At 41.6% G+C, this 26,314-nt stretch overlaps 1 protein-coding gene across 1 annotated transcript in view; it reads right to left on the bottom strand.

Moving 5' to 3' along the window:
• Window positions 1-26,314, bottom strand: part of SH3BP5 (SH3 domain binding protein 5) — an 81,273-nt gene that overhangs the window by 30,264 nt on the left and 24,695 nt on the right. Inside the window, exon 3 of the mRNA XM_040433477.1 lies at window positions 8,440-8,568. Within this exon, the coding sequence (XP_040289411.1) occupies window positions 8,440-8,568 (129 nt within the window). The remainder of the gene's footprint in view (window positions 1-8,439; window positions 8,569-26,314) is intronic.

Raw genomic sequence — 26,314 nt, 5'->3', positions numbered from 1 at the left:
GGGGTGTAGTTTCTAGAATGGGGTCATTTTTGGGAGGTTTCTATTATCTAAGCCTCACAATATGACTTCAAACCTGAACTGGTCCATAAAAAGTGGGATTTTGAAGATTTCTGAAAATTTCAAAATTTGCTTCTAAACTTCTAAGCCTTGTAACATCCCCAAAAAATAAAATATCATTCCCAAAACAATTCAAGCATGAAGTAGACATATGGGGAATGTAAAGTCATCACAATTTTTGGGGGTATTACTATGTATTACAGAGGTAGAGAAACTGAAAATTTGAAATTTGCAAATTTTTCAAAATTTACGGTAAAAATTGTATTTTTTTATGCAAAAAAATTAACTTTTTTGACCCAATTTTAGCAGTGTCATGAAGTACAATATGTGACGAAAAAACAATCTCAGAACGGCCTGGGTAAGTCAAAGTGTTTTAAAGTTATGAGCACTTAAAGTGACACTGGTCAGATTTGCAAAAAATGGCCTGGTCCTTAAGGTGAAAATGAGCCCGGTCCTTAAGGGGTTAAAAAATAGCAGTGTTTGTATGCTTCTTTACAAACTCAAACATTCACTATATAAACTGAAAAATGTTTGAAGATTTTTCTATCCTTTGAATCAGTTAACTAATATTTAGTTGTATAACCGCTGTTTCTGAGAACTGCTGTACATCTGTGTTGCATGGAGTCAACCAACTTTTGGCACCTGTGAACAGGTATTCCAGCCTAGGATGATTGGACTACATTCCACAGTTCTTCTCTATTTCTTGGTTTTGCCTCAGAAACTTCATTTTTGATGTCACCCCGCAAGTTTTCTATTGGATTAAGATACGGGGACTGGGCTGACCACTCCATAACGCCAATCTTGTTGGTCTGGAACCAAGATGTTGCACGTTTACTGGTGTGTTTGGGGTCATTGTTTGGTTGGAACACTCATTTCAAGGGCATTTCCTCTTCAGCATAAGGCAGCATGACCTCTACAAGTATTCTGATGTATTCAAACTGATCCATGATCCCTGGTATGAGATAAATAGGCCCAAAACCCTAGTATGAGAAACATCCCCATATCATGATGCTTGCGCCACGATGCTTCACTGTCTTCACAGTGTACTGTGGCTTGAATTCAGTGTTTGGGGGTCGTCTGACAAACTGTCTCCGACCACTAGACCCAAAAAGAACAATCTTAATTTCATCAGTCCACAAAATGTCTCTTTAGGCCAGTCAATGTCCTCTTTGGCAAATTGCAACCTCTTCATCACATGTCTTTTTTTCAACAGTAGGACTTTGCGGGGGCTTCTTGCAGATAGCTTGGCTTCACATAGGTGTCTTCTAATTGTAACGGTACTCACAGGTAACTTTAGACCTCCTTTGATCTTCCTGGAGCTGATTGTTGGTTGAGTCCTTGCCATTTTGGCTATTCTTCTATCCATTCGAATGGTAGTTTTTCGCTTTCTTTCACGTCTTTCAGGTTTTGGTTGCCATTTTAAAAGCATTTGCGATCATTTTAGCTGAGCAGCCTATCGTTTTCTGCACTTCTTTTTATGTTTTCACCTCTCCAATCAACTTTTTAATCAAGGTACGCTATTCTTCTGAACAATATCTGGAACGACCCATTTTCCTCAGAATTTCAGAGAGAAATGCACTGTAACTAGCATGTACAACATTTGCTGCCTTCCTTCCTTAAATAAAGGCAATAATTGCCACCTGTTTTTCAAAGAATGAATGACCTCACTCATTGAACTCCACACGGCTATCATTTTGAACATGCCCCTTTTAATCAGGGATTCATTTACACAGAATCAGCAGCATGTACAGTACAGACCAAAAGTTTGGACACACCTTCTCATTCAAAGAGTTTTCTTTATTTTCATGACTATGAAGGCATCAAAACTATGAATTAACACATGTGGAATTATATACATAACAAACAAGTGTGAAACAACTGAAAATATGTCATATTCTAGGTTCTTCAAAGTAGCCACCTTTTGCTTTGATTACTGCTTTGCACACTCTTGGCATTCTCTTGATGAGCTTCAAGAGGTAGTCCCCTGAAATGGTCTTCCAACAGTCTTGAAGGAGTTCCCAGAGATGCTTAGCACTTGTTGGCCCTTTTGCCTTCACTCTGCAGTCCAGCTCACCCCAAACCATCTCGATTGGGTTCAGGTCCGGTGACTGTGGAGGCCAGGTCATCTGGCGCAGCACCCCATCACTCTCCTTCATGGTCAAATAGCCCTTACTTTCAAAGTTTTCCCAATTTTTCTGCTGACTGACTGACCTTCATTTCTTAAAGTAATGATGGTCACTAGTTTTTCTTTACTTAGCTGCTTTTTTCTTGCCATAATACAAATTCTAACAGTCTATTCAGTAGGACTATCAGCTGTGTATCCACCTGACTTCTCCTCAACGCAACTGATGGTCCCAACCCCATTTAAAAGGCAAGAAATCCCACTTATTAAACCTGACAGGGCACACCTGTGAAGTGAAAACCATTTCAGGGGACTACCTCTTGAAGCTCATCAAGAGAATGCCAAGAGTGTGCAAAGCAGTAATCAAAGCAAAAGGTGGCTACTTTGAAGAACCTAGAATATGACATATTTTCAGTTGTTTCACACTTGTTTGTTATGTATATAATTCCACATGTGTTAATTCATAGTTTTGATGCCTTCAGTGTGAATCTACAATTTTCATAGTCATAAAAATAAAGAAAACTCTTTGAATGAGAAGGTGTGTCCAAACTTTTGGTCTGTATGTCATGACTGTTGGGTCTGTTGGATTTCTATTACACCTGCTAGTAAATTTGCCATGTAGAAATATCATTTCTACCAAAAACAGTAACTGATCAAGTTACTGATGTCTGACTGCTATTATTTTTAACACAACTGTATATATTCAGAAACCACCCTGGAAAATGTGCCAATGTCAGAGGATAACATGAATAATGTTGCAGTGATGCGGTTCTATATCGCTACAGCTACACCACCAACTTAACATGTCTCTTAGAGGTGTTAAAAAATAAAGTGGCTGATCTGCTAAAAATGAGTCAGGAATGTGCTGCATTAATCTTATGCTTCATTAGACTACTCTCACACCCCTCCCCCGTGTTACAGTTTCAGGTGCAGAAGGATGCAGTGTGAATAGTCTCAATGTACTTTAATACTGCAGCAGACAGGAGCGAATTGGCCATAAACCTTACAGAGAAATTTCCCGGTGGGCAGGTGCCCAGGGGGCCACCTGGGCCCTCCTCACAGTCAGCCAGTGGAAGTTTTGGGAGATGTATTTTGTGCTGCTGTCAGTATTTTGCTCTGTTGTGGTGGTACAATGTGCCACAATATGGTATTGCTGGCCCTGCCTTCCATCAATTTGGACCCGACTAGAAAACGGAGACACTTTTAGTATTTTTTCCAGGGCTACTTTAAGTTCCCAGCCCGCCCCTGGCAGCAGAAATACAGAAATACCAGCAGACACTGTACCAAACACACAACATATATAATCTTGTATTGCTGAATGTTTGGTTCACAGACACACAGGGCATATGATGACCATACCAGACTTGTGAAATTTTCAGTCAAAATTAATTCACCAACGTAAGGAAAAAGTGGGCCTCCAGATCTTTGAACTTACAGCCCACTCACGAGACTTGTAGGCTATGTTCACATCTTGGTTTTTGCAGGTTTAGCGTGTACACCAGGATAGCGCCCGGCATATAGGCTACACATGTCCATGGGGCTCCATTAGTCATATGGAGGGAACAAAAGCGTATCCATCTGGCCAGTACATTGTTAGTATACTACAAAAAATCCAGCAGACACTGCTATTCCATCCAGTGGAGTCCAGTTAATAAAAATACAATACATTATACTTTTTGGTGGTAGATTATGGGTGACACATGCCACTGTATACAGCCATAAAGATAGCTTCATGCAGGCTTGCCAGGAAAGGATCAGAACCTTTGCAGAATAATGGTAGTATAGCTGAGAAGAATCCTTGTACAGTTGAAGGGAATATATTGTTAGCTGCCAGAGGGGGAAGGAGACTGATTCTGTTCAAAACTCCTCCAACAGCACAATTATCAGCTGTACGAAGAACGCAAGGAAGCAAATGATGAAAAAGGAATTATTTTTATACTAGAAACATAGCAAATTACTCAAACTGCCATTTACAGTCTTCCAATCTATGGAGGCAGCGCCTACACATAATCAGCAGACAGTGCTCCTGACAAGAAAGGACTCCAGAGGTAAAACCTGAACTCATCATGCACTTATTGCCTATTCCCTTTAAGAAGTCAGAATGATCTATGAATTGTTCTGCCTTATACATTTCCTTCCAGGAATTTATTGTGGAAGCCTAAGCATAGCTTCCTCCATAAGACAAACTCAACAGGAGTTCATTGATGAGGACTCCCTGCCCTAGTAAGTATGACGTATTTTGTTTCCTTCATCTTAATTGTTCAGAGAAACCAGATGCCTGTGACATCATCCGTGAGGAGGATGTGAATTACAATAAGAGAGAAAATAAGAACATGAATTCTCAGCTGAGCCACGATCACAAGGATTATTTGCAGCAGTACAATGAACAAAGCCACCCAGAACATAATACACAACCATGAGTCACAAACGGTTACCTTCTCCCATCCAGCTGAGCAGCAGGTTGGTTACAAGAACATTCAGGTAACAGATCAACCTTCCAATCTGCTTTCAGATTTCCGGTTATTCAAAGGAAATGTAGAAAAAAAATTGCAATATAAGTGGGGGGGGGGGGACGGTCTATAATAAATAAACTAATTAGCTCAGGAAATGTATTATCCGTTGCGGAGCTAATACAAAACAGCTGCCGGTGGGGTGTAGAACCCCCGCCCATCTGATATTGATGACCTATCCAGTATGATATGACCATCAATAAAAAATCCCAGAGAACTAGTTTAAAGGGAGTCGGTCACCTCTTTTTCACTAATATAACTAAAAGCACGGCCCCACAGAAGATTGCAGACACATTCTAAGCAGACCTGTGTGTACTGTGTGTCTGTATTCCATGTCCAGGAAAAGCACTTTTTTACCCAAAAACAGGAGCTGGTTCAAAAGGCAGAGGAAAAAAATATCTTGTCCTAGATGGAAGACTCAGGCCTTTATACAGCCAGGTCCATAAATATTGGGACATCGACACAATTCTAACATTTTTGGCTCTGTACATTACCACAATGGATTTAAAATGAATGAACAAGATGTGCTTTAACTGCAGACTGTCAGCTTTAATTTGAGGGTATTTACATCCAAATCAGGTGAACGGTGTAGGAATTACAACAGTTTGCATATGTGCCTCCCACTTGTTAAGGAACCAAAAGTAATGGGACATAATAATAATCATAAATCAAAACTTTCACTTTTAATACTTGGTTGCAAATCCTTTGCAGTCAATTACAGCCTGAAGTCTGGAATGCATAGACATCACCAGACGCTGGGTTTCATCCCTGGTGATGCTCCGCCAGGCTTCTACTGCAACTGTCTTCAGTTCCTGCTTGTTGTTGGGGCATTTTCCCTTCAGTTTTGTCTTCAGCAAGTGAAATGCATGCTCAATCGGATTCAGGTCAGGTGATTGACTTGGCCATTGCATAACATTCCACTTCTTCCCCTTAAAAAAACTCTTTGGTTGCTTTTGCAGTATGCTTTGGGTCATTGTCCATCTGCACTGTGAAGTGCCGTCCAATGAGTTCTGAAGCATTTGGCTGAATATGAGCAGATAATATTGCCCAAAACACTTCAGAATTTATCCTGCTGCTTTTGTCAGCAGTCACACCATCAATAAATACAAGAGAACCAGTTCCATTGGCAGCCATACATGCCCACGTCATGACACTACCACCACCATGCTTCACTGATGAGGTGGTATGCTTAGGATCATGAGCAGTTCCTTTCCTTCTCCATACTCTTCTCTTCCCATCACTCTGGTACAAGTTGATCTTGGTCTCATCTGTCCATAGGATGTTGTTCCAGAACTGTGAAGGCTTTTTTAGATGTCGTTTGGCAAACTCTAATCTGGCCTTCCTGTTTTTGAGGCTCACCAATGGTTTACATCTTGTGGTGAACCCTCTGTATTCACTCTGGTGAAGTCTTCTCTTTAATGTTGACTTTGACACACATACACCTACCTCCTGGAGAGGCCAACTGTTGTGAAGGTGGTTTTCTTCACCAGGGAAAGAATTCTTCAGTCATCCACCACAGTTGTTTTTCGTGGCTTCCGGGTCTTTTGGTGTTGCTGAGCTCACCGATGCGTTCCCTCTTTTTAAGGATGTTCGAAACAGTTGTCTTGGCCACGCCTAATGTTTTTGCTATCTCTCTGATGGGTTTGTTTTGTTTTTTCAGCCTAATGATGGCTTGTTTCACTGATAGTGACATCTCTTTGGATCTCATCTTGAGAGTTGACAGCAACAGATTCCAAATGCAAATAGCACACATTCGAAATGAACTCTAGACCATTTATCTGCTCATTGTAATTGGGATAATGAGGGAATAACACACACCTGGCCATGGAACAGCTGAGAAGCCAATTGTCCCATTACTTTTGGTTCCTTAACAAGTGGGAGGCACATATGCAAACTGTTGTAATTCCTACACCGTTCACCTGATTTGGATGAAATAAAGCTGACAGTCTACAATTAAAGCACATCTTGTTCGTTTCATTTCAAATCCATTGTGGTGGTGTATAGAGCCAAAAATGTTAGAACTGTGTCGATGTCCCAATATTTATGGACCTGACTGTATATATCCTCAACACCTAAGCAATATCTGTCTAGGTAGGTGAAATTTTGTAATATAACGAGATATACTGTATATATGATGTACATGGTTTGATATAATATCATGTCACACTTTTATAGGAACACATTTAGGCAGGAGCTACATGGCGATTTTGGTTGAGACATGTATCAGGGCAGCCACTGAACTGATTGGAGTTGCAATGCAACCCACAAGTTGCCGCATCTGTGACCCAGGAGTCACAAAAAAAAAAATCCAGCAGTGTTTCTAAGGCCTCATGCACATCCATTTTCGGCCTCCATTCCGTTTTTTTTTGCGGATAGGATGGGGACCCATTCATTTCAATGGGTCAGCCAAAAAATGCTGATAGTTCATCCGTTTGTGTTCCGCGTCCGTTGTCTGTGTTTCCCTTCAGCAAAAAAATTTGCATGTCCTACTTTTTTCACATTTGCGGACAAGGATAGGCATTTATTACAAGGGATCTGTGAAAAAAAAGATCCTCCAAAAAAAAAAAACGGATGCCGCATCCGTTTTTTGGGGCGGACGCACAATTTGCGGACGCAAAAAACAACTGTCGTGTGCATGAGGCCTTATGGTGATGGGAAAAGTTTTCTCATTTTTAATATGTGTGGGGGATTTTTATAATTTTAAAAACTTATGTTTTCTTTTCACTTTTGCTTTTAGTCCCCCTAGGGGACTTGAACATGTGTTTATTTGATGGCTTGGATAGTACACTGCAATACTTCCGTATTTCCTTGTATTACCATTTTACCAGCATCCTATTACAACCTGACTAACATACCATGATAACCGCTTGACAAACCATGCTTGCATAGCAGGGAGGCCGACTGGGGGACAGAAGGAGCCCATTTCCTCTGTCTAACCACACCGATACCAAAGTTGCTACTGAAGGCAGCTCCTGAGGGGTTAAACGGTTGGTTTCAGCCTCTGCAGGCGGGTGTCAGTTGTGCAATACAGCTGGTACCCGGCATGTCCAGAGAAGGCTCACCTTCTGAGTCTGTTCCATACATTCACTGCACACCTAGGGGGTATGTGTACGTCATGTTGTGCAGAGGGATTAAAAGGAGTTATCAAACAGAAAGTAGTACTCACCTATCCAATCCCAATCTGCAGTGGATCCAAAGCAGATGCTCTGGCAGTTCCCTTGGTCTTTGTTTACTAGCAGCCAACAAGTGACCACTGCATCCAATCAGTGATTTCTGTACTACTGGCTTCATGGCTACCATCGCTGAACAGTAATGTCAGCTGTACTGCACATGATCAGCAGGGACTCTGACTGCAGCAGTCATGTAGTGAAAATAAAGATCACTAGGACCACTGAGGCATATGCACTGGATTGGCCGGGGACTGGCGAGGTAAGTAGTATTTATTTGTAACATCCGCGGCTGTTTTTATTTAATTTTTTTACCTCTGGTGGCACAGCATTCTTCACTATACTTTATAAAAAAAAAAAAAAAATTCATATTTTTTTTTTTTTGATCATTTCTATTCATATTGGTTTTTGACGGCTAGTGTCTGAAAGTGTGCACCCCATTTATTTATATGGGTGGTCTCCAGACTCTCCATCTTAAAACAATTGCCTAACATTTAGATGTGAAAGAAGACAATATATTTTAAAGTCCATCTATTTTAATTATTTCCAGGTACCCCAGTATCACCAGTTAGTAGTTACATACCTGTCTGGCCACTTTCCTGGCCTCCCAATACGGTTTGGAATCTTCCACAGATTTTCCTATTTTTTTCACCATCTCATCCAGTTTCAGGGTGGCTTCTGTCAGCACAGAGCGGAACTTCTGTCTGGCATCCTGAAAGACACAGAATCATGTTCAGACGTTTATATGTATTATCCGGGTTTCCTTCCTGAAAGGTTATCTTCCAGATATGAGAGCATTAGCTACGTGAAAAATACGGAAATAGATGTTGAGTATTTCTCAATAGCACACTTTACCACGTTACTCTAGGGCAGGCTGCTAGGATCAAATTACTTTTTTTCATGCCATGCATGCCACCAACCTTGCCACATTTAGTCACACAATTTTGTGCAATTCTGGGAAACCGGTGCCATAGGTAAGAGGTGGGTGCAGATTAAAGCTACATATGGAAAGCCAATGCGGTAAACTTAAAGAGATCCTGTATCCTCTCCTCCTGATAGGTCTGTTTTGGCAACTCCTTGCATTCTCCCGTGATACATTTCTGGGGCATCTATTTATATAATGAGTAAAAGTTCATTGTTTATGCGGCACATAAAATCATTTTCCGGCAACACACCATCCTCTGTAAACAGTTATCTGCTGCCGCAAACAAAGAATCTGTATGGGGATGAGAGATTACAGCAGCGATCATGTATTCACATACAAAGGAGACGATTGCTGCATGTGAAAGCAGCCATCACCTCCACTCAATGTCCATGTAATTATCGGGAACGTTTAGCTCATTCCCGATAATTACCTGCACATTGATCCGTGTAAAAGAGCCTTAAGTTTGAGTGTTTAACCGCTTGCCGACTGCCTGTTGACTATATATGTCCAGGTAGTTGTCACTTTTCTCTGCAAGGACATTTGTGAACATACTTGCATACTTCACAGTTGCATCGCACAGCGTAGGTGGGAAGCCCACTGTCAGCGACAGCAGCGCTGCCCACAGAGAAGGCAAGGACTGTTTTTTTAACCATCTCTTTCTTCCCCATCACTGTATACACAGCACTTAATGAGGTCTGTAAATACAGATCAGGAAGCGCCAATGCGCTTCTTACTCTGGCCCAAGCAATCGTGATTGCCAAGGGATGGGTGTCTGCACGAGCTACTGTGCCTTAGCAGACCCAGATAAGCTCTGCAGTGAGGCTATAGAGCCCTGTACAAGCTCTCTGGGGACTGTATTCCCCCTATAACTGGGGCTAATATGTCAACCCTAGTTACATAAGAAAAAAAAGGAATAAAAAAAAATAAAAAATAAAAAGATGTACCGGTAATGTTAAATGCTCACCAAAGGTCTAGTAAAACGAAAAAAATATTAAAATAGAAAAGAAAAAGAACATAAAATCAAAATAGCTGTAACCCATATATCCCCCATATGAATGTGATGGAAAGGGGACATGAATGTAAAAAATACTTTAGTTGCACTTTTAACTATTAAAAGATGAAAAACAAATGTGAAAAACAGACATCTCCTATTATAACATTTTCCTGGATATAGAAAAAAATACAGATTCACCCACAAATCCACATTGCGACCAAATCTGCGACAGATCTATGCCAAAAATTGGTGTATATCATAAATGACCCCCAGTGTGTCTGGTCAGGAAAGGAGGTAAATGGCAAGGCCACTTTCACACTCAGTATTTTGGGTCAGTATTTGTAATAGCCAGAAACACAAACTACAGAGATAAGTTATAATGGAAAGATACAGTATGTTCCTCTTCTGTGCTTCTGACTTACAAATTCTGACCATGTCAATGTGGACTTAGGCCTAGTTCACACGAACGTATGGCTTTTATAGTTTTTTGCGGTCCGTTTTTCACGGATCCGTTGTTCCGTTTTTGAGTTCCGTTGTGTTTCCGTTCCGTTTTCCCGTATGCCATGTACAGTATTACATAGAAAAAATTGGGCTGGCCATAACATTTTCAATAGATGGTTCAGAAAAAACGGAACGGAAACGGAAGACATACGGATGCATTTCCGTATGTGTTCCGTTTTTTTTGCGGACCCATTGACTTGAATGGAGCCACGACCCGTGATTTACAGCCAAATATAGGACAAGCTCTATCTTTCAACGGAACGGAAAAACGAAAATACGGAAACGGAATGCATACGGAACACATTCCGTTTTTTTTGCGGAACCATTGAAATGAATGGTACCGTATACGGAACACAAAAAAACGGCCCGTACACTCGCAAAAAAACGTTCGTGTGAACTAGGCCTTAGACAGTTCCTTGAGTATTTTTTCTTGTTTAAGTATAAAAGACCGCAACAACAAAATCAAGATACAGTATAATCTGTGTTCTTTATATGTACTGTAACTAGTTTTCTATAATAGGTGAATTTACATTTTAATTTGTTTCAAGTGCCAAAGTAAACCAGCTGAGAAATGGGCACACTCCCCAAGAAGCTTAACAATGTCCGGTCAATAATAAACTGAGAAATAGCCTTGTTGTTTCATTCCACGTCCGTGTGTGTTTTGCGGATCTACGGATCCGTGGATCTGCAAAACACGGACATCGGTGATGTGCGTTCCGCATTTTGTGGACCGCACATCGCCGGCATTCTCCTAGAAAATGCCTTTTCTTGTCCGCGATTGCGGACAAGAATGACATGTTCCATTTTTTTCGGGATCGGAATTGCGGACCCGCAAAATGCGGAACGAAATTGCGGACGTGTGAATGGACCCTTAGGCTACTTTCACACTAGCGTTTTGGATCCGCAAAAACGCTTCCGTTGCAATAATACAACCGCATGCATCCATCATGAACGGATCCGGTTGTATTATCTTTAAAATAGCCAAGACGGATCCATTTTCTATTGTGCCAGATTGTGCTCAGAGAAAACGGATCCGTCCCCATTGACTTACATTGTGTGCAAGGACGGATCCATTTGGCTCCGCTTCGTCAGGCAGACAGCAAAACGCGGCAGGCAGCGTTTTGGTGTCCACCTCCAGAGCTGAATGGAGACTGATCGGAGGCAAACTGATGCATTCTGAGCAGATCCTTTTCTATTCAGAATGAAAAAGTTTTAGGGCAAAACTGATCCGTTTTGGACCGCTTTTGAGAGCCCTGAACGGATCTCACAAACGGAAAGACAAAACGCGAGTGTGAAAGTAGACTAACTTACTTTGTATAAGAATTATTCTTTCATTTTATTTGCAAAAATCAAGACTCAATGTGAATACACAAATCCTTTACCAAATGATAATTAAAATAGGCACCAAATGAAGTAAAAATATATCAAACTAAACATGGCACAAAATAAAAAAGAATGCAAAATAGATGATCTTCATTTTGCAACAATCATATAAACAAACATAAAAATGAGGAGTAGGACTGTATACATGAAAAGCGGCCACAACCTGGTTTACAGAGTATATATAAACACACTTCATATTACCAATATTTATCCATAGCAAACAATCACATGTTCATTTAGTAAAGGGCTTAAAGGTACCAGTACTATAGTCAACAAGACGCACATAATACAAGTGCTAGAAGTACATAATTCAATACTGACCAGTATGGGCCCCAAGCCCTAACGTTCATTTTGTTATTTTCTTCTTCTGAGGCCATCTTGTGGAACAGTAGCAAAACAAGTGTTGGGGTTTGGGGCCCATGCGGATCAGAATAATCCATTTCTTACTGTTCTGCACTTGTACTATACCTACTCACTATGACTACTCACTATACCAAGATGTGGCCTCTTTTCATATATCCAGTCCTACCCCTCATTTTTTATATGGCTGTTGCAAAAATAAAGATCATCTATATAACTTTGTAATATTTCTTATCGGGGAAAGTGGCATCTTCCTCGGTCTATCGATAATTCTCTGCAGGTCCTCTGGGGCTACATGAGTCATGAGACAAAAAATATGCAACTGCTGTGCAACTTGCCATTACACGGCTATTTTAGAGTTGTGTTTGGCTGTAAAAACACAGCCAGGTAGCAGGCGAGTTGTGTGTTGCGTGCAACTTACTGTATTTTTCGCCCTATAAGACGCATTTTTCCCCCCAGGTGAGGGGAAAATGTCAATGCATCTTATGGGGTGAATACTCTCATTAGTACAGGAGGACCAGGAGCTGTGAATACAGCACTTCCTGTAGGGCATCAGTACTCACAATTTCCTAGTCTACGTTGGCCGTATGCTGTGCTGTGACCTTGGCGCGCTCTGTGACCTTATACTGTGCGACGTCACATCACAAGAAGAGGCCTGACCGAGGGTATGGTTAACATTGGGGGTCCGTGCTGAGGTTTGATAAGGGCTCTGGGCTGAGATATGATTAACATTGGGGGCCTAAATGGAGCTTTGAGCTGAGGTCTGTTTAAGGCCTCTTTCACACTACAGTATGTCCATTTCAGTGTTTTGCGTTCCGTTTTTCACGGATCCGTTTTTCCGTTTTTTTGTTTCCGTTGTGTTTCCGTTTCGGTTCCGTTTTTCCGTTCCGTTTTTCCGTATGGCATATACAGTATACAGTAATTACATAGAGAAAATTGGGCTGGGCATAACATTTTCAATAGATGCATTTCCGTATGTGTTCCGTTTTTTTTGCGGACCCATTGACTTTAATGGAGCCACGGAACGTGATTTGCGGCCAAATATAGGACATGTTCTATCTTTCAACGGAACGGAAAAACGGAAATACGGAAACGGAATGCATACGGAACACATTCCTTTTTTTTGCGGAACCATTGAAATGAATGGTTCCGTATACGGAACGCAAAAAACGGACCGCAAAACGGAAAAAAAAAACGGTAGTGTGAAAGAGGCCTAACATTGGGGATCTGAGCTGTGGTCTGATGAAAAACATTTTTTCTTATTTTCCTCCTATAAGACCTAGGTACATCTTATGGGCAGGTGCCCATTAGGCGGGGGGAAAAAACAGTACATTAAAGTCAGTCGAGTAAAACTTGTGTGCAACTTGAGCCCAGAACAGAGCTTCTGACACAGATGTTAAGGCAGCGTAAAGATTGCAACTACGTTCTTACATCCCACACTTGCAGAAACCAGCAGAGAGAAGGAATACGGCAGATAATAAGTAGTCTACATACATTTATGGCTGCACTACATTTAATGCACATGTAATGACAGGTCTAATACTAAACCTTCAACCCAAGATAAGGGCTCAGCTTCTGGTTGTGTTTATGTGGATCGTTTGTGACATTCACAGAACTTTGTTAACTGACATGATTGCCATGACATTATATACAATAATTATTAGTATATCATTTTTATATAAATCACATACTAGAATAATAAGGCTGGGTTTCCACGTTTAATTTTATTTGTTGCAGTCTTTTAAGCCACTGCCAGGAGTGGATTCTAACAGAGGAGAAGACTTAGCTTTTTATTTATACGTGTTCACGATTCCTTTCTGGCTATGGCTTCAAAAAACTGTACGTGGAAACCATGGACTAAAGCTCCAAACCACCTTCCTGCTGGGGGTTCTTTATTCCAGCAATCAAAGCAATTGAAGGCTCTGAATACAGAGTTGGAAAGCAATCTTCCTTGAAAGACAGCCGAGGCTGGGTTTCCACGCTGAGGTTTTTGGATGCAACTTTTGAAGCTAAAACTAGGAGCGGATTTAAAAAAATAAAAAAAAAGGTAAGTTAGTATCTGTTCTTTATACTTACTCTCATTTTTTGATCTACACTTCAAAAACCTACAAAAAAACTACATCCAATAACCTGAACATGGAAACCCAACCCAAGGGTTGGATTGAAGTCATCTGTCAAATTCATGTAAAAGTCATTATGCTCATAACTAATCCCATAAACCAACACCAGATGTTGGGAAGAAGTATACTCCATGCTGATTATGGCTCTATGCATCTATTTGCAAATAACTATTAATTAAGAACACCAGCTACAGCGACCTATATCTCCGCGTGTAATATCCTGAATTACAACTGTGACAATATGGTTATTATAATGAAATGACTGTGCAAAAAACAGAATGCAAGGGAAATTTACATCAATCAGGAACAATTATCATACGGTCATTAAACACTGTAGTTAAACGTTCCAGAGCTTGTATGAAGATTTTTCTTTCAGCCCCCTGAATAATAACCTTAGGCTACTTTCACACTGGCGTTTCTGGGTCCACCTGTGAGATCCGTTTCAGGGCTCTCACGAGCGGCCCAAACCGGATCAGTTCAGCCCCAATGCATTCTGAATGGATAAGGATCCGTTCAGAATGCATCAGCTTGCCTCCGTTCAGTCTCCATTCCGCTCTGGAGGCGGACACCAAAACGCTGCTTGCAGCGTTTTGATGTCCGCCTGACGATGCGGAGCCAAACGGATCCGTCCTGACTTACAATGTAAGTCAATGGGGACGGATCCGTTTTCACTGACGCAATATGGTGCAATTGAAAACGGATCCGCCTCCTATTGACTTTCAGTGTAAGTCAAAACGGATCCGTTTGCATTATCATGAACAAAAAAAAAAAAAAATTTTTTGTTCATGGTAATGCAAACGGATCCGTTCTGAACAGATACAAGTGTTTGTATTATCGGTGCGGATCCGTCTGTGCAGATACCAGACGGATCCACACCAAATGCAGGTGTGAAAGTAGCCTTAAAGGGTCTTATTCCAGGATTGTCTGCCTTTACTAAAAAGAGAATGTTTTCATGTCATAACATTTTGATATGTTGCCATCCATCGTCAACTTGACTAATGACTTAGAAAAATCTGCTCTATTTTGCTTTTATAACAGTATTTTAGGAATTAGGTCATGATTTTTCCAGATTCTTCTAGTCATATGATAAGAAGTGGCAGATGGTAACTCAGTATGAGCTATCAAAAATATGAAGAAACCAAAAGATAACTGCAGGTGAGGTAAGGGAGCAAAAATAATACATTGTGTTAACCATTGATTTACTAATCAATCAAAAATAACACAAACAGAAAGAAATGTCCATTATGATAAAGTTTAACATGCTGATAACGTTGTTTAGCCTAGTAATCTATGAAGAGGGCAGGGCAGGTGAAATCTATGTAGTTCCATAGCTACTTGCTATAAGAAGTCGGGTCTTTATAACAGACATACAGCACATTAAAGGACTTTTCTGAACTAATGAAAACCAGCCATATGTGTACTGCGTGCTCACCACATGATGCCACCATAGATCAGTAGTAGTTATAATGTATTTCATTTTCATTACCTTGCCAAGCTTTGTGTTACAACTTTGCTTTTATACACTGGGCAAGATTACCAGTTCCCATGATTCCTTGCTCCTCTCACAGACACTCTTCTCTGCTGCCTACATGCTACTCTATTACAAAGTGTAAAGTAGTTCTGTAATTACTCACTGCCATCACACAACGCAGCTCTGCTGCTGAGAAACTGTTCTGCTGCCGAGCATGAGAAACACCATCCCTACATAGACAGCCAGATACAGGTGGTGTCCCGGTCAAAGTAGCAGAAAAGAAAGGGGGAGATAAACAGTTGTTTGGTCTATTGGATGTCTCACAAAGCAAGAGATAACCACCAAGAGGATGGTCATGTGATGGCATGTGAGACTGGCTTACAGGAGCATCTCAGCTAGAGACACTACATTACTAATCTTACTCCACATAAACAATTTCCACATGATTTTTAAGAGTCAAAAACCATTAAATGGGAACATGTTTTCGATTCTTAATGTCGACCTGAAAATGTATGCTAAGATATTAGCCATGCAATTGCGCCCACACATCCCTGGCAGTGTTCATAAGGAACAGGTGGGATTTGTCCCCGGCCGAGAGGCCCGTGATAATACTCTGAAGTCCCTGGGGCTCATAGCCAGAGCTAGACAATATAAATCACCTTTATGTCTTCTATCGATCGATGCCGAGAAGGCATTTGACCGGGTGGACTGGAGGTTTCTATCTAAAACCCTAGCCCACCTAGGCCTAGGTGTCAAGATGCTCCAGCGTATCATGGCTTTTTATTCTACACCATCAGCATGTGTGCGGGTCAATGGCACTCTATCCTCACCGTTTCAGATTAGAAATGGTACACGCCAAGGTTGTCCCTTGTCCCCGTTTTTATATATACTGACTATGGAGTCCCTGGCCAATGCCCTTAGGGCAAACACAGCAATCAAAGGTTTTCGGATCGGACAAACCGAACATAAAGTTATCGTTGTTTGCAGACGACTTGCTTTTATACCTTACGTCCCCCAGAATAGGCCTTCCGTCTGTTCAAGGAATTTGGTATATTTGGACGCGTCAGTAACTTCAAAGTTAATGTACACAAGTCCGAAATTCTGAATATTAACCTTCCCCATAGGGAAGTGCAATCCCTTGGAGAATCCTTCTCCTTTAAATGGGCGGAAGATTCTATCAAATATTTGGGAGTTCACATACCTGCCAATCCCTCACACCTATTTAAACTGAATTATATTCCTCTCCTCAAATCCATTACAGAGAGCCTTCAAAAATGGTTGCCCCTACGAATCTCTTGGTTTGGTAAAATTAATACCCTTAAAATGGACATATTACCGCGCCTGCTCTATTTATTTCAAACTATTCCATGTAAAATCCCCCTGATCTACTTTACTCGCCTCCGGCGCTTGGCTTCTCAATTCGTGTGGAATCAGTCCAGAGCTCGGCTTGGCCATAGTCTTTTGACTCGCCCTAAATTAGAGGGAGGGACAGGTTTACCTAACTTTTTGACTTATTACAGGGCTGCAGTTTTGAACTGCGTCTTAGATCTTTTTCACAATAAGAATACTAAGATGTGGGTAGAAATTGAGCATGTTACGAATCCCCACCTTGCAACAGGCATATTTTGGCTGCCCCCTAACTCCCTATGCAACCTTCCGCATGCCCAATCTGATATGCTCCTCCCTACTTTAGCCGCCTCATGGATAAAGTTTGCACCTAAACTAAATTTGGCTAAGATCCCAGGTCCCCCTCAATGCTCACTGATCATCCAGATTTACCTATGGGACTAAGGCAGGTGCCCGCCTTTCGAACTAACCACACATCTACTGTCAGACTGAGAGACGTCTGTTCTTCTACTGGGATACGCCCTCTCGAGGACCTATCGCACATACTCCCACCATCTCCTGGAAGATAGTTCCTCTATTTTCAGCTCAGGGGATTTGTTGGTTCTCTGATGCCTGGTTTGCAGTCCCACACATCTCTAACGGATTTTGAAAAGCTATGTGTTGCTCAGGCGGCCCCTTGCCAAGCTATTTCCTTACTTTATACCATGCTGAACACCGAGGTGACTGAGGGCAGCCAATCTGGAGATTCCTACCCCAAACTCAAGTTTATGCTTGATTGGGAGACGGAATTGGGTGAAACATTTACTGGGGATCAATGGAAACGTTCTTTGCTTCTTACGCATAAGATCTCTATATCGTGTAATTTACAAGAACTCAATTATAAAATACTTACCAGATGGTATCGGACACCGGAGAAATTGCATCGGTTCTACCCCTCGGTTTCTGAACTATGTTGGCGATGCCATAGCGCTAGGGGGACCATGGCCCATATATGGTGGGAATGTCCGAGGCTTAACCCATTATGGATAGAGGTCTTCAAGCTTTATAATTTTCTATTCCGGGCCTCCATAGCATTTTCCCCTTCCATCGCTCTGCTATCTATTTTCCCGGGGCGGATCTCACATGTTAAAAAAGGTTCATTGCGGCTCTTTATGCTGGCCTTGAGGCAAAATATCCCACGCAATTGGAAGTCAACTGAGAGTTTGAAAAGGATCACTTGGGCCTCTGCACTGGATGCGCTGATACACAGGGAAGAGATGTGTGCCTCTGATCACAAGAAGATTCTGGCGTTTCTTAGGAGTTGGGAGCCATGGTCCAGGTTTAGAGCATCTACTTCGTTCTCGGTTTGGGTGGCATCTGGGGTACTCCCTGATTCTCCTCCTTAATAGTACCTAGCTATTCTCTAGTTATGCCCTATGATGTCTCCCCTGTCTCCCCCCCCCCCCCCCTTTTATGTCAAGTTTGTCTAGAATTATTGGCCTATACATCATTTGTTTGAGGCCTTATTAAGCCCTTCAGGGCCTTTGTTTCCGCTGACTTTATGTCAGCTGATTGTTTGTTATACAGATACATGCTTATACCTTGTCCTTGATGCTGTACTGCTGTTTACGATTGCATGTCGCAATGTATCCTTGTATGCGGTATGTAAACTGCAATTTGTGATGTTCTTTTAGGATTGTAAAAGATAATAATAATAAAATCTTATTGAACCATAAATGGGAACATGTTATCAAGAAACTGACCTACTTTTAAAATTATGTTTAACATATTTTTTAAAATTCTTTGATGAAATTTGAATTTTCTATGTCAATATCTATATTTACTCAGAAACCATAGAATCCTGCCGTTTTCGCACTGGCCACTAAGCTAATAATAGTCATCATTTATTGGTCTGTACAGATAACTTTATTGAAGTTATCTTCTAATCTGTCATTCTAATTCTGCCTGTAATGAGATCACCTCTGTGTATAGTTAAGACAGGATCCACCATTCACAATATGCGATTATCAAAGCTTATCTATTCTTTCCTTGTACAATGACCTCTGTACAGATCACAGAGCATGCCTAGAAAACTCTCCTATAGAAGTCAATGAGGTCCCCTCCTGTCCATTGCGTTTATGGACCATGGGGTTGCCGTAAAGCAATTTTCTTAATGCTTTCTAAATGCTGTTAAGAACAGCACAGGCAAGATGGCCGCCCCCATAATAATGTTCAGCAAATAAAATAACTAAATCTGTAATCAGAAAAAAGGAGATGTGTTACTATCCGGTTTTATCTGGCAGATAAAATTGTTGGCGACACATTTCCTTTAAACATTTATCCAACAAACAGCTGGAAACTCCCTCAGATTTAGCTATAGATAAAGCAGAACTACAGTCGGCACAGTAGTATCAAACCCAGCTATGGTGGCCCTGCTGACTAATGGTGGCGCCTGGGAATGTTTGGCAGGGGGGTCCTACGTTTTGCTAGGGGGCTGTATTAGATCTTCTTACTCTTATGCTTAGCGATATGGGAAGAGATTTATCAAACTTGTGTAAAGTAGAACTGGCTTAGTTGCCCATAGCAACCAATCAGATTCCTCCTTTCATTTTTGACAGCTCTTTTGGAAAATGAAAGGCGAGATCTGATTGGTTGTTATGGGCAACTAAGCCAGTTCTACTTTACACCCATGATATTGTGCATTAGGTCTAATTCTCCAGAACCAAACTATCTTTTTTTTATTTATCTTTGGTTCCTACATGAATAATCTTTCATCTTCAACATTTTCGCTTGCACTTTGTCATCGCAAGAGCCCTTGGCGAGTCTCTGTCATAGATCTAGGTCATTTGCAGCCAGGTCTTTGACAAGCAGTAAATCTGACTGTAAGCAGCTTCTCTGTAAATCACTTCATTATTCCCCCATTACAATATGTATGTAAGAAGCGAGAAAAGCCAAGGCCCAATTCTACCGATATAAATAGTGATAACATCACGGTGCCTCGCCATCTAACCGAAACCATGAACAGGGAAAGTACATGCAAATCATAAAAGAATCACTTCTCTTTTCACTGTAATTAAACAGATAGTACCATCTGTGACCTCTCATAAATGTCTTTGCAAACAAAAAGGAATTATAATAGGGGAAATTATCAAAACAACCAGATTTCTTTTTAATTGGACAATACCAGACTCCTTTATAATAGCGCTAAACCTCACAAGTGTTCAGCAAGGTGAAACAAAAATAAATAAAAACAACAACCCTATGTTATTCTCGCATGATATTCACTGCAATAACATCCCGTTCACATTGCAAGTCTTTTATTCACGCATATTATTATTCCAATTTGATTGATTGAAATAACATAAAACAATGAACATAGTCCAGAGAACCAATTGGTAATAGACTAATAAAAATACATCTCATCAGCTAGATGCATTGTATATAAATAAAGAATCCAAAAAATCTGTCTTGCTCTGACCTCATTTGAACATGGTAGAGCAAGTAGCAAAAGCAGAGATGGTCTACTAAGGAGGAGGATGGATACAGGCTCCAGACAGACTCAAGAGGAACTGTTACCACAACATACAATGCAATCTGACAGCACCATGTTATAGAGCAGGAGAAGCTGAGCAGAAAGATATAGATTTTTCTACGAAACCTGTAAATTATGCATTTATATATCTGCTTTTTCTGTCTCCAGGGAATACCTATCGGTACAGGAGGAAGGGGTTATCAGTGATTGATAGCATTGTGTGTATAAGTGTGCATAGAGAGACAGCTGTCACTCACTGGTACCAATAGTACTTCACAGGGCTACGAAAAAAGCAGAGATACAAATGTAAAAATTACAAGTTATACTGAATCTTTTCCAACAAAACTATATAATCAATCTGCTCTAGAACATGGCGCTGCCAGATTGCACTGCGTTTTTTGGTGACAGGTCCTCTTTAAGCAGAAGCAACAGTATTTAGTACTAGTTACATGGACTACAATACCATTGTTGCAATTATTAAATATTTGCCAGTACTGTATGGCGATAGCACAATGCGTGCAATATGTACCTAAAAAGTCTTTAAAGGGAATCTGTCAGTATCATATTAGCAAAAAATTTTTTGTATGAATCCATGTGTAATAAAGTACCTTATTTCCATATGTCCCTCTGAAGTGCCCCTCTGAAGTGCCGTGCCCGCCGATCCCAGCATGCGCCGATCCCAGCTGGCTGAGGAAACAGCGAACACGTCACTGGGATCGGCGCATGCCCAGTGACGCTGTTGAAGCTGTTGCCCTCAGTCGTCTTATCATCACGCAGGCAATCGCCGGCACTGAGCCTGCGTGGGATTTCGGATGCGGGCGAGAGGAGGATCGGGGGTGTTTGCCGCAAAGCGCGGCGCTGGTGGGGGGGGGGGGGGGCACTTAGCCTCGCCTCTGGGAGGCGATTTAGGCGATCTTGGAGGAGTTCTTCTGTGAAGAAGTTCGGGTTTGGTTACCAAACATGCCGTTTTTTCTCACGCGCGTGCAAAACGCATTACAATGTTTTGCACTCGCGTGGAAAAATCACGCATTTTCCCGCAACGCACCCGCCTCTTATCCGGGCGAAAAATATGACGCCCGTGTGAAAGGGGCCTAAGGAGATCGTATCGATGAGTACTGGAGAAGCCCATGTAATAAAATCATTTGTTAACTGTCCCACCAAAAATATAATATATATGTTATTATGTTATATTTTATTATGTTATATTTGTTCTAGGAGTTTGTTTTGTACAAAAAAAAAAAAAAAAAACTGTATACCATGATTAAAAGGTTTGTGCAAGATGTGTGTGTGTGTGGGGGGGGGGCATTTAGACAGCCTGAGAATAAGGCAGATTATCGGGAACGACCATTCCTGCGAACGCGAAACGCTCGTTCATGGGGTGATCCTGTCGCTCGTGCAGGCACCACCGATCATGGCTAGGCAGCAGATCGTGTGGCTTAAATATCATTCTGCTGCTCAGAAACCATAAATTTGTATGAGGAAGAGGGATCGCTACTGTGAAGGCGATCACTGCGTGTAAATACAGAGGAGTCCTTCACTGAACGAGCAGCTCACAATCAGCTGTTACATCATCCTGTCTAAATCCCCTTTAACTGCTTCCTAGTGCCGGCTCCCCGCACCCTCCCCTGTAGGCCAGCGATGCTCCGTTTGGCTCCAGCGATGCCAACATCCGGTAGTGTCAGGCTCCTCTTGCGTCATGACAAATGGTCACATGATGCAAGGGGAACCGGACACCGCCGCATCTAGTGATTGGTTGTGGCGATGTCAAACCAGATGAGGCCTGCAGAAGGAGCAGGGAGCTGGCGCCAGGCAGCAGGTATGTCATCTTTCCTTTACGGGTCCGGCAGAATAGGTTTTTTTTCCCAACACCCCCCCCCCCCCCCCCCCCCCCCCAATTCTTGCACAACCTCTTTAAGGACAAGTGATACTAAGTCTGAAACGAGTAGGTATTGTTTTTTTAATTGTTGTACAAAATGTTTTTATGTTTTTATGGATTTTCCAATAAAGAAGTGAAGCTTTTTACAGAGTGCTGGAGATTTTTGGTTTTGAATTCATTCATTGTGGGTACACTTTAGGCCGAGTTCACATAATGCATCATCAGCCTTTCCGTTCTCCTGCTCCGTCATAGGAGCAGGAGAACGGAAAGGACGGATTCGGCACATAACTGAGCCGAACGGAGCCTACGAACCCCATAGACTATAATGGGGTCCGTTAGGTTTCCGCTCAGAAGATTATTTTAGAGCGGAGACAAAAGTTGTGCATGCAGGACTTTAGTCTCCGCTCCAAAATCATCTTCTGAGCGGAAACCTAACGGACCCCATTATAGTCTATGGGGTCCATAGGCTCCGTTCGGCTCAGTTATGGTCCGAATCCGTCCTTTCCGTTCTCCTGCTCCTATAACTGAGCAGGAGAACGGAAAGGCTGAACGCTGATGTGAACTCAGCCTATGCATCTTATGATAAGTAGTCAAGGTGGCCAGATCAGACTTTTCAGTTATTATTTACGGACACAAGAGCCCTACAGCTATAATATAAAGAAAAATCTACTACTAATCTTACTTTTTTAAGTTGTTAGTAGATTTAGTTGTTTCCTGTAACTAAGCACATCTTCTGTAGTCTAATAAATGTTTGACCCTCAGAGTTAGGTAGTCCAGTTCCTTAAAGGGGTTGTCTCACTTCAGCAAATGGCATCTATAATGTAGACAAAGTGAATACAAGGCACTTACTAATGTATTGTGATTGTCCAGATTGCCTCCTTTGCTGGCTTGATTCATTTTTCCATTGCATTACACACTGCTCATATCCAGGGCTTACGACCACTCCAGTCCAGCCGTTGTGGTCGTGATTGCATACTACAGGAAAAGGCGCCAACCTCTTTGGTGGCCAGGATTGTGGTAGCACACATAGGCTTGCATGCGCAGCAGCTCCCACCCCGGCCACCTCGTATCAGCGCTGCAGCGGTGGTTGTAACCCCTGGATACAAGCAGTGTATAATCTGAGGGAAAAGTGAATGAAGCCAGCAGAGGAGGCAATATGGACAATCACAATACATTAGTAAGGGCCTTGTACTAACTTTGTCTACATGATAAATGCCATTTGCTGATGAGATAACCCCTTTAAGCAGAGAATATCTGAGACCTCACATATTATGAACCTGTAAAGCATTTTCAGCCTAAGGTATACTAGTATAATAAGTACTAGTACTATAATACATAGCTTATATAATGAGCCTTTTTCCCCAAGCTTGAAGACTAGCAGGGGTTGTTCTCATCAGCGGATGACTAGACGGGAAAATACAATCTTTTCAAAATGAAACTCTCAGTTATGTGCATCTCAGTAGTTTCATCTGGGCGTAGGCTGCATTTAGCACGCACCGAGATGTGACATATTTGCTTCTTCTGCCAATTCAAAGCATAGACCTAATTAAAGGGTAACCCTGAAAAGGTTGGTTGAGTTACTCAATTAACTTCAAACCAATCTGTAAACTTATAATTAGCTTGGGTGAGCACAGGAATAAGCAGTAATGATGGGCTACTGATCAGGCAAGTTAAAAAATAAAAGAAATACCCAGCAAAAATCAATCAATCGACCCTCTGACACATTTTAGCAGATAGCAGACCACCAGTTCACTAGTTAAGGCCTATCTAAGAGACACAATCCGGCAGTGGGATCTGCAGGTGGATTAACGGTAATTGCCAGGCCGCACCTGTACATACCATTGTTTCGAATATCATGGACAGGGGCGGCCCAGCAAGTACGGGTGCAAGCCGGCAACTAATGGTAATCTGCAGGCAGATCATGCTTCTGGAACGCATCATGTACGGGCAACCCTTACATGGGCAGATTATTGGGAACAAGGTAAAGTACAAACCTGGCCCCAAGAGTGTCCCGTGAGACCTCCATTTCTATATAGTGAGCCACAAGAAAAAAATAAAATGAACAACAGCAATAATTATTTTAAAAATAGAATTTCATATGACCAGAATATCAGATGCACTTGTGAGACACTGGATATGTATCATCCAGACAACACCAATGCAAAATATGAGGAGAAGGTATGGACTTTGTACAGCAGTTTTCCACCGTACAGAAGTCAGAATTTTACGTTGCGTCCTTGCTGACATAGATTTCATTTTCTGGCGCACAGAACCCCAGACGATGCACCAGGATTATTCATTCTCAGTAATTCTGACATATTGTACGCCTGTGGGGTTTGTTATTAAGACTGATGCAGAAATGCCAGTTTTAAAGGGATTGTCCCACTGGAACATTGGTGGCATGGAATATTCTAGCGATATGGGTCCCACCTCTCGCTCGGCTTCTTTCGGCACGCCCATAGAAATGAATGGGGGGCAGCCAATCAAGCACAGTGCGTTCCTATTTTCTTTGGGAGCTACGATCTAGAGATAGGTGCAGGTCCCAGACATTATGTGACATTCGCGACATATCCTAGCGATAGGTCACCAATGTTCCAGGTGAGAAAACCCCTTTAATACATTCCTCCCTCTATGTACAGGATAATATAACATACCAAAGAAATATTTCATGACTGCAAATATTAAAAAAACATCAGTGCTGCTCCATCAGAAGTACAGTTAGTTTATGAGTAGTATAAAGAAACCAAGAAAGTACCAAGGTTATCTAGAAGTGATGAATTCATAGCCATCCTCATGACGAAAGGGACACATTGTGCCACCATGGTTCACCTATTACACAAAGTCTTTCGTGACATTCCCTGTGGCTCTCCCAGGGTACACGATGTCTTTTCGGGGCACCGCAGTTATTTTATATCACATTTTGTCCTTTGTGGTTGGTTGAACTTTGTACTTGCGCACTGCATGGATTTTCACAAAAACTGACAGAAGCTTCTAAGAAACTCAAGAAATATGCACTGACCTAAAGGACTAGCAAAATATTAATAGAAAAGTGAATCAAGCGTTTCTGTGAAGTTAAATAGTGGTAAAAATTAAACTGTTAGTTACAAAGGTTTTCAAGAATTTACAGGGATTATCCACGTCCAACACCCCCTATTGTTCACAAATGGTACAGATATTCTAAAAAAGATGCTCTTCATAATCAGTCATGCTTTATTATTAAGTCATTTCTTGACTACCAAGGAACAACCCTTAGGCTAGGTCTACACGACACCATAGACTATCATTATAAAAATTGTCGCGCGACAACAATGTCGAGTGACACATGTTGCAGTGTAGTTGTGCCCTGTGTGTCGCGCGGCAAATGTCGTCGTGTAGACCTGGCCTTAGGCTAGGTCTACACAACGACATTTGTCACACGCCAATTTTTATAATGGTATTTTAGGGTGTCAGACTGCGACATGCTGCGACTGCGACACGACAGTCGCAAAAAAAACCCCATTCAAGATGGATTTTTGTACAACCGTCGCAGTCACAGCATGTCGCAGTGCGACACCATAGACTACCATTATAAAACACGTGTAGACCTAGCCTTATAAGAGCAGAATGGAAAATAAGAAGCTATTGGCTATAGATATACACTCACCTAAAGAATTATTAGGAACACCATACTAATACGGTGTTGGACCCCCTTTTGCCTTCAGAACTGCCTTAATTCTACGTGGCATTGATTCAACAAGGTGCTGATAGCATTCTTTAGAAATGTTGGCCCATATTGATAGGATAGCATCTTGCAGTTGGAGATTTGAGGGATGCACATCCAGGGCACGAAGCTCCCGTTCCACCACATCCCAAAGATGCTCTATTGGGTTGAGATCTGGTGACTGTGGGGGCCATTTTAGTACAGTGAACTCATTGTCATGTTCAAGAAACCAATTTGAAATGATTCGAGCTTTGTGACATGGTGCATTAT

This window comes from Bufo bufo, chromosome 5, assembly GCF_905171765.1.
Source record: "Bufo bufo chromosome 5, aBufBuf1.1, whole genome shotgun sequence".
NCBI classification, from domain to species: Eukaryota; Metazoa; Chordata; class Amphibia; order Anura; family Bufonidae; genus Bufo; species Bufo bufo.
The sequence above is the reverse complement of the archived record's forward strand: the minus strand, read 5'-3'. Positions and strand labels throughout refer to the sequence as shown.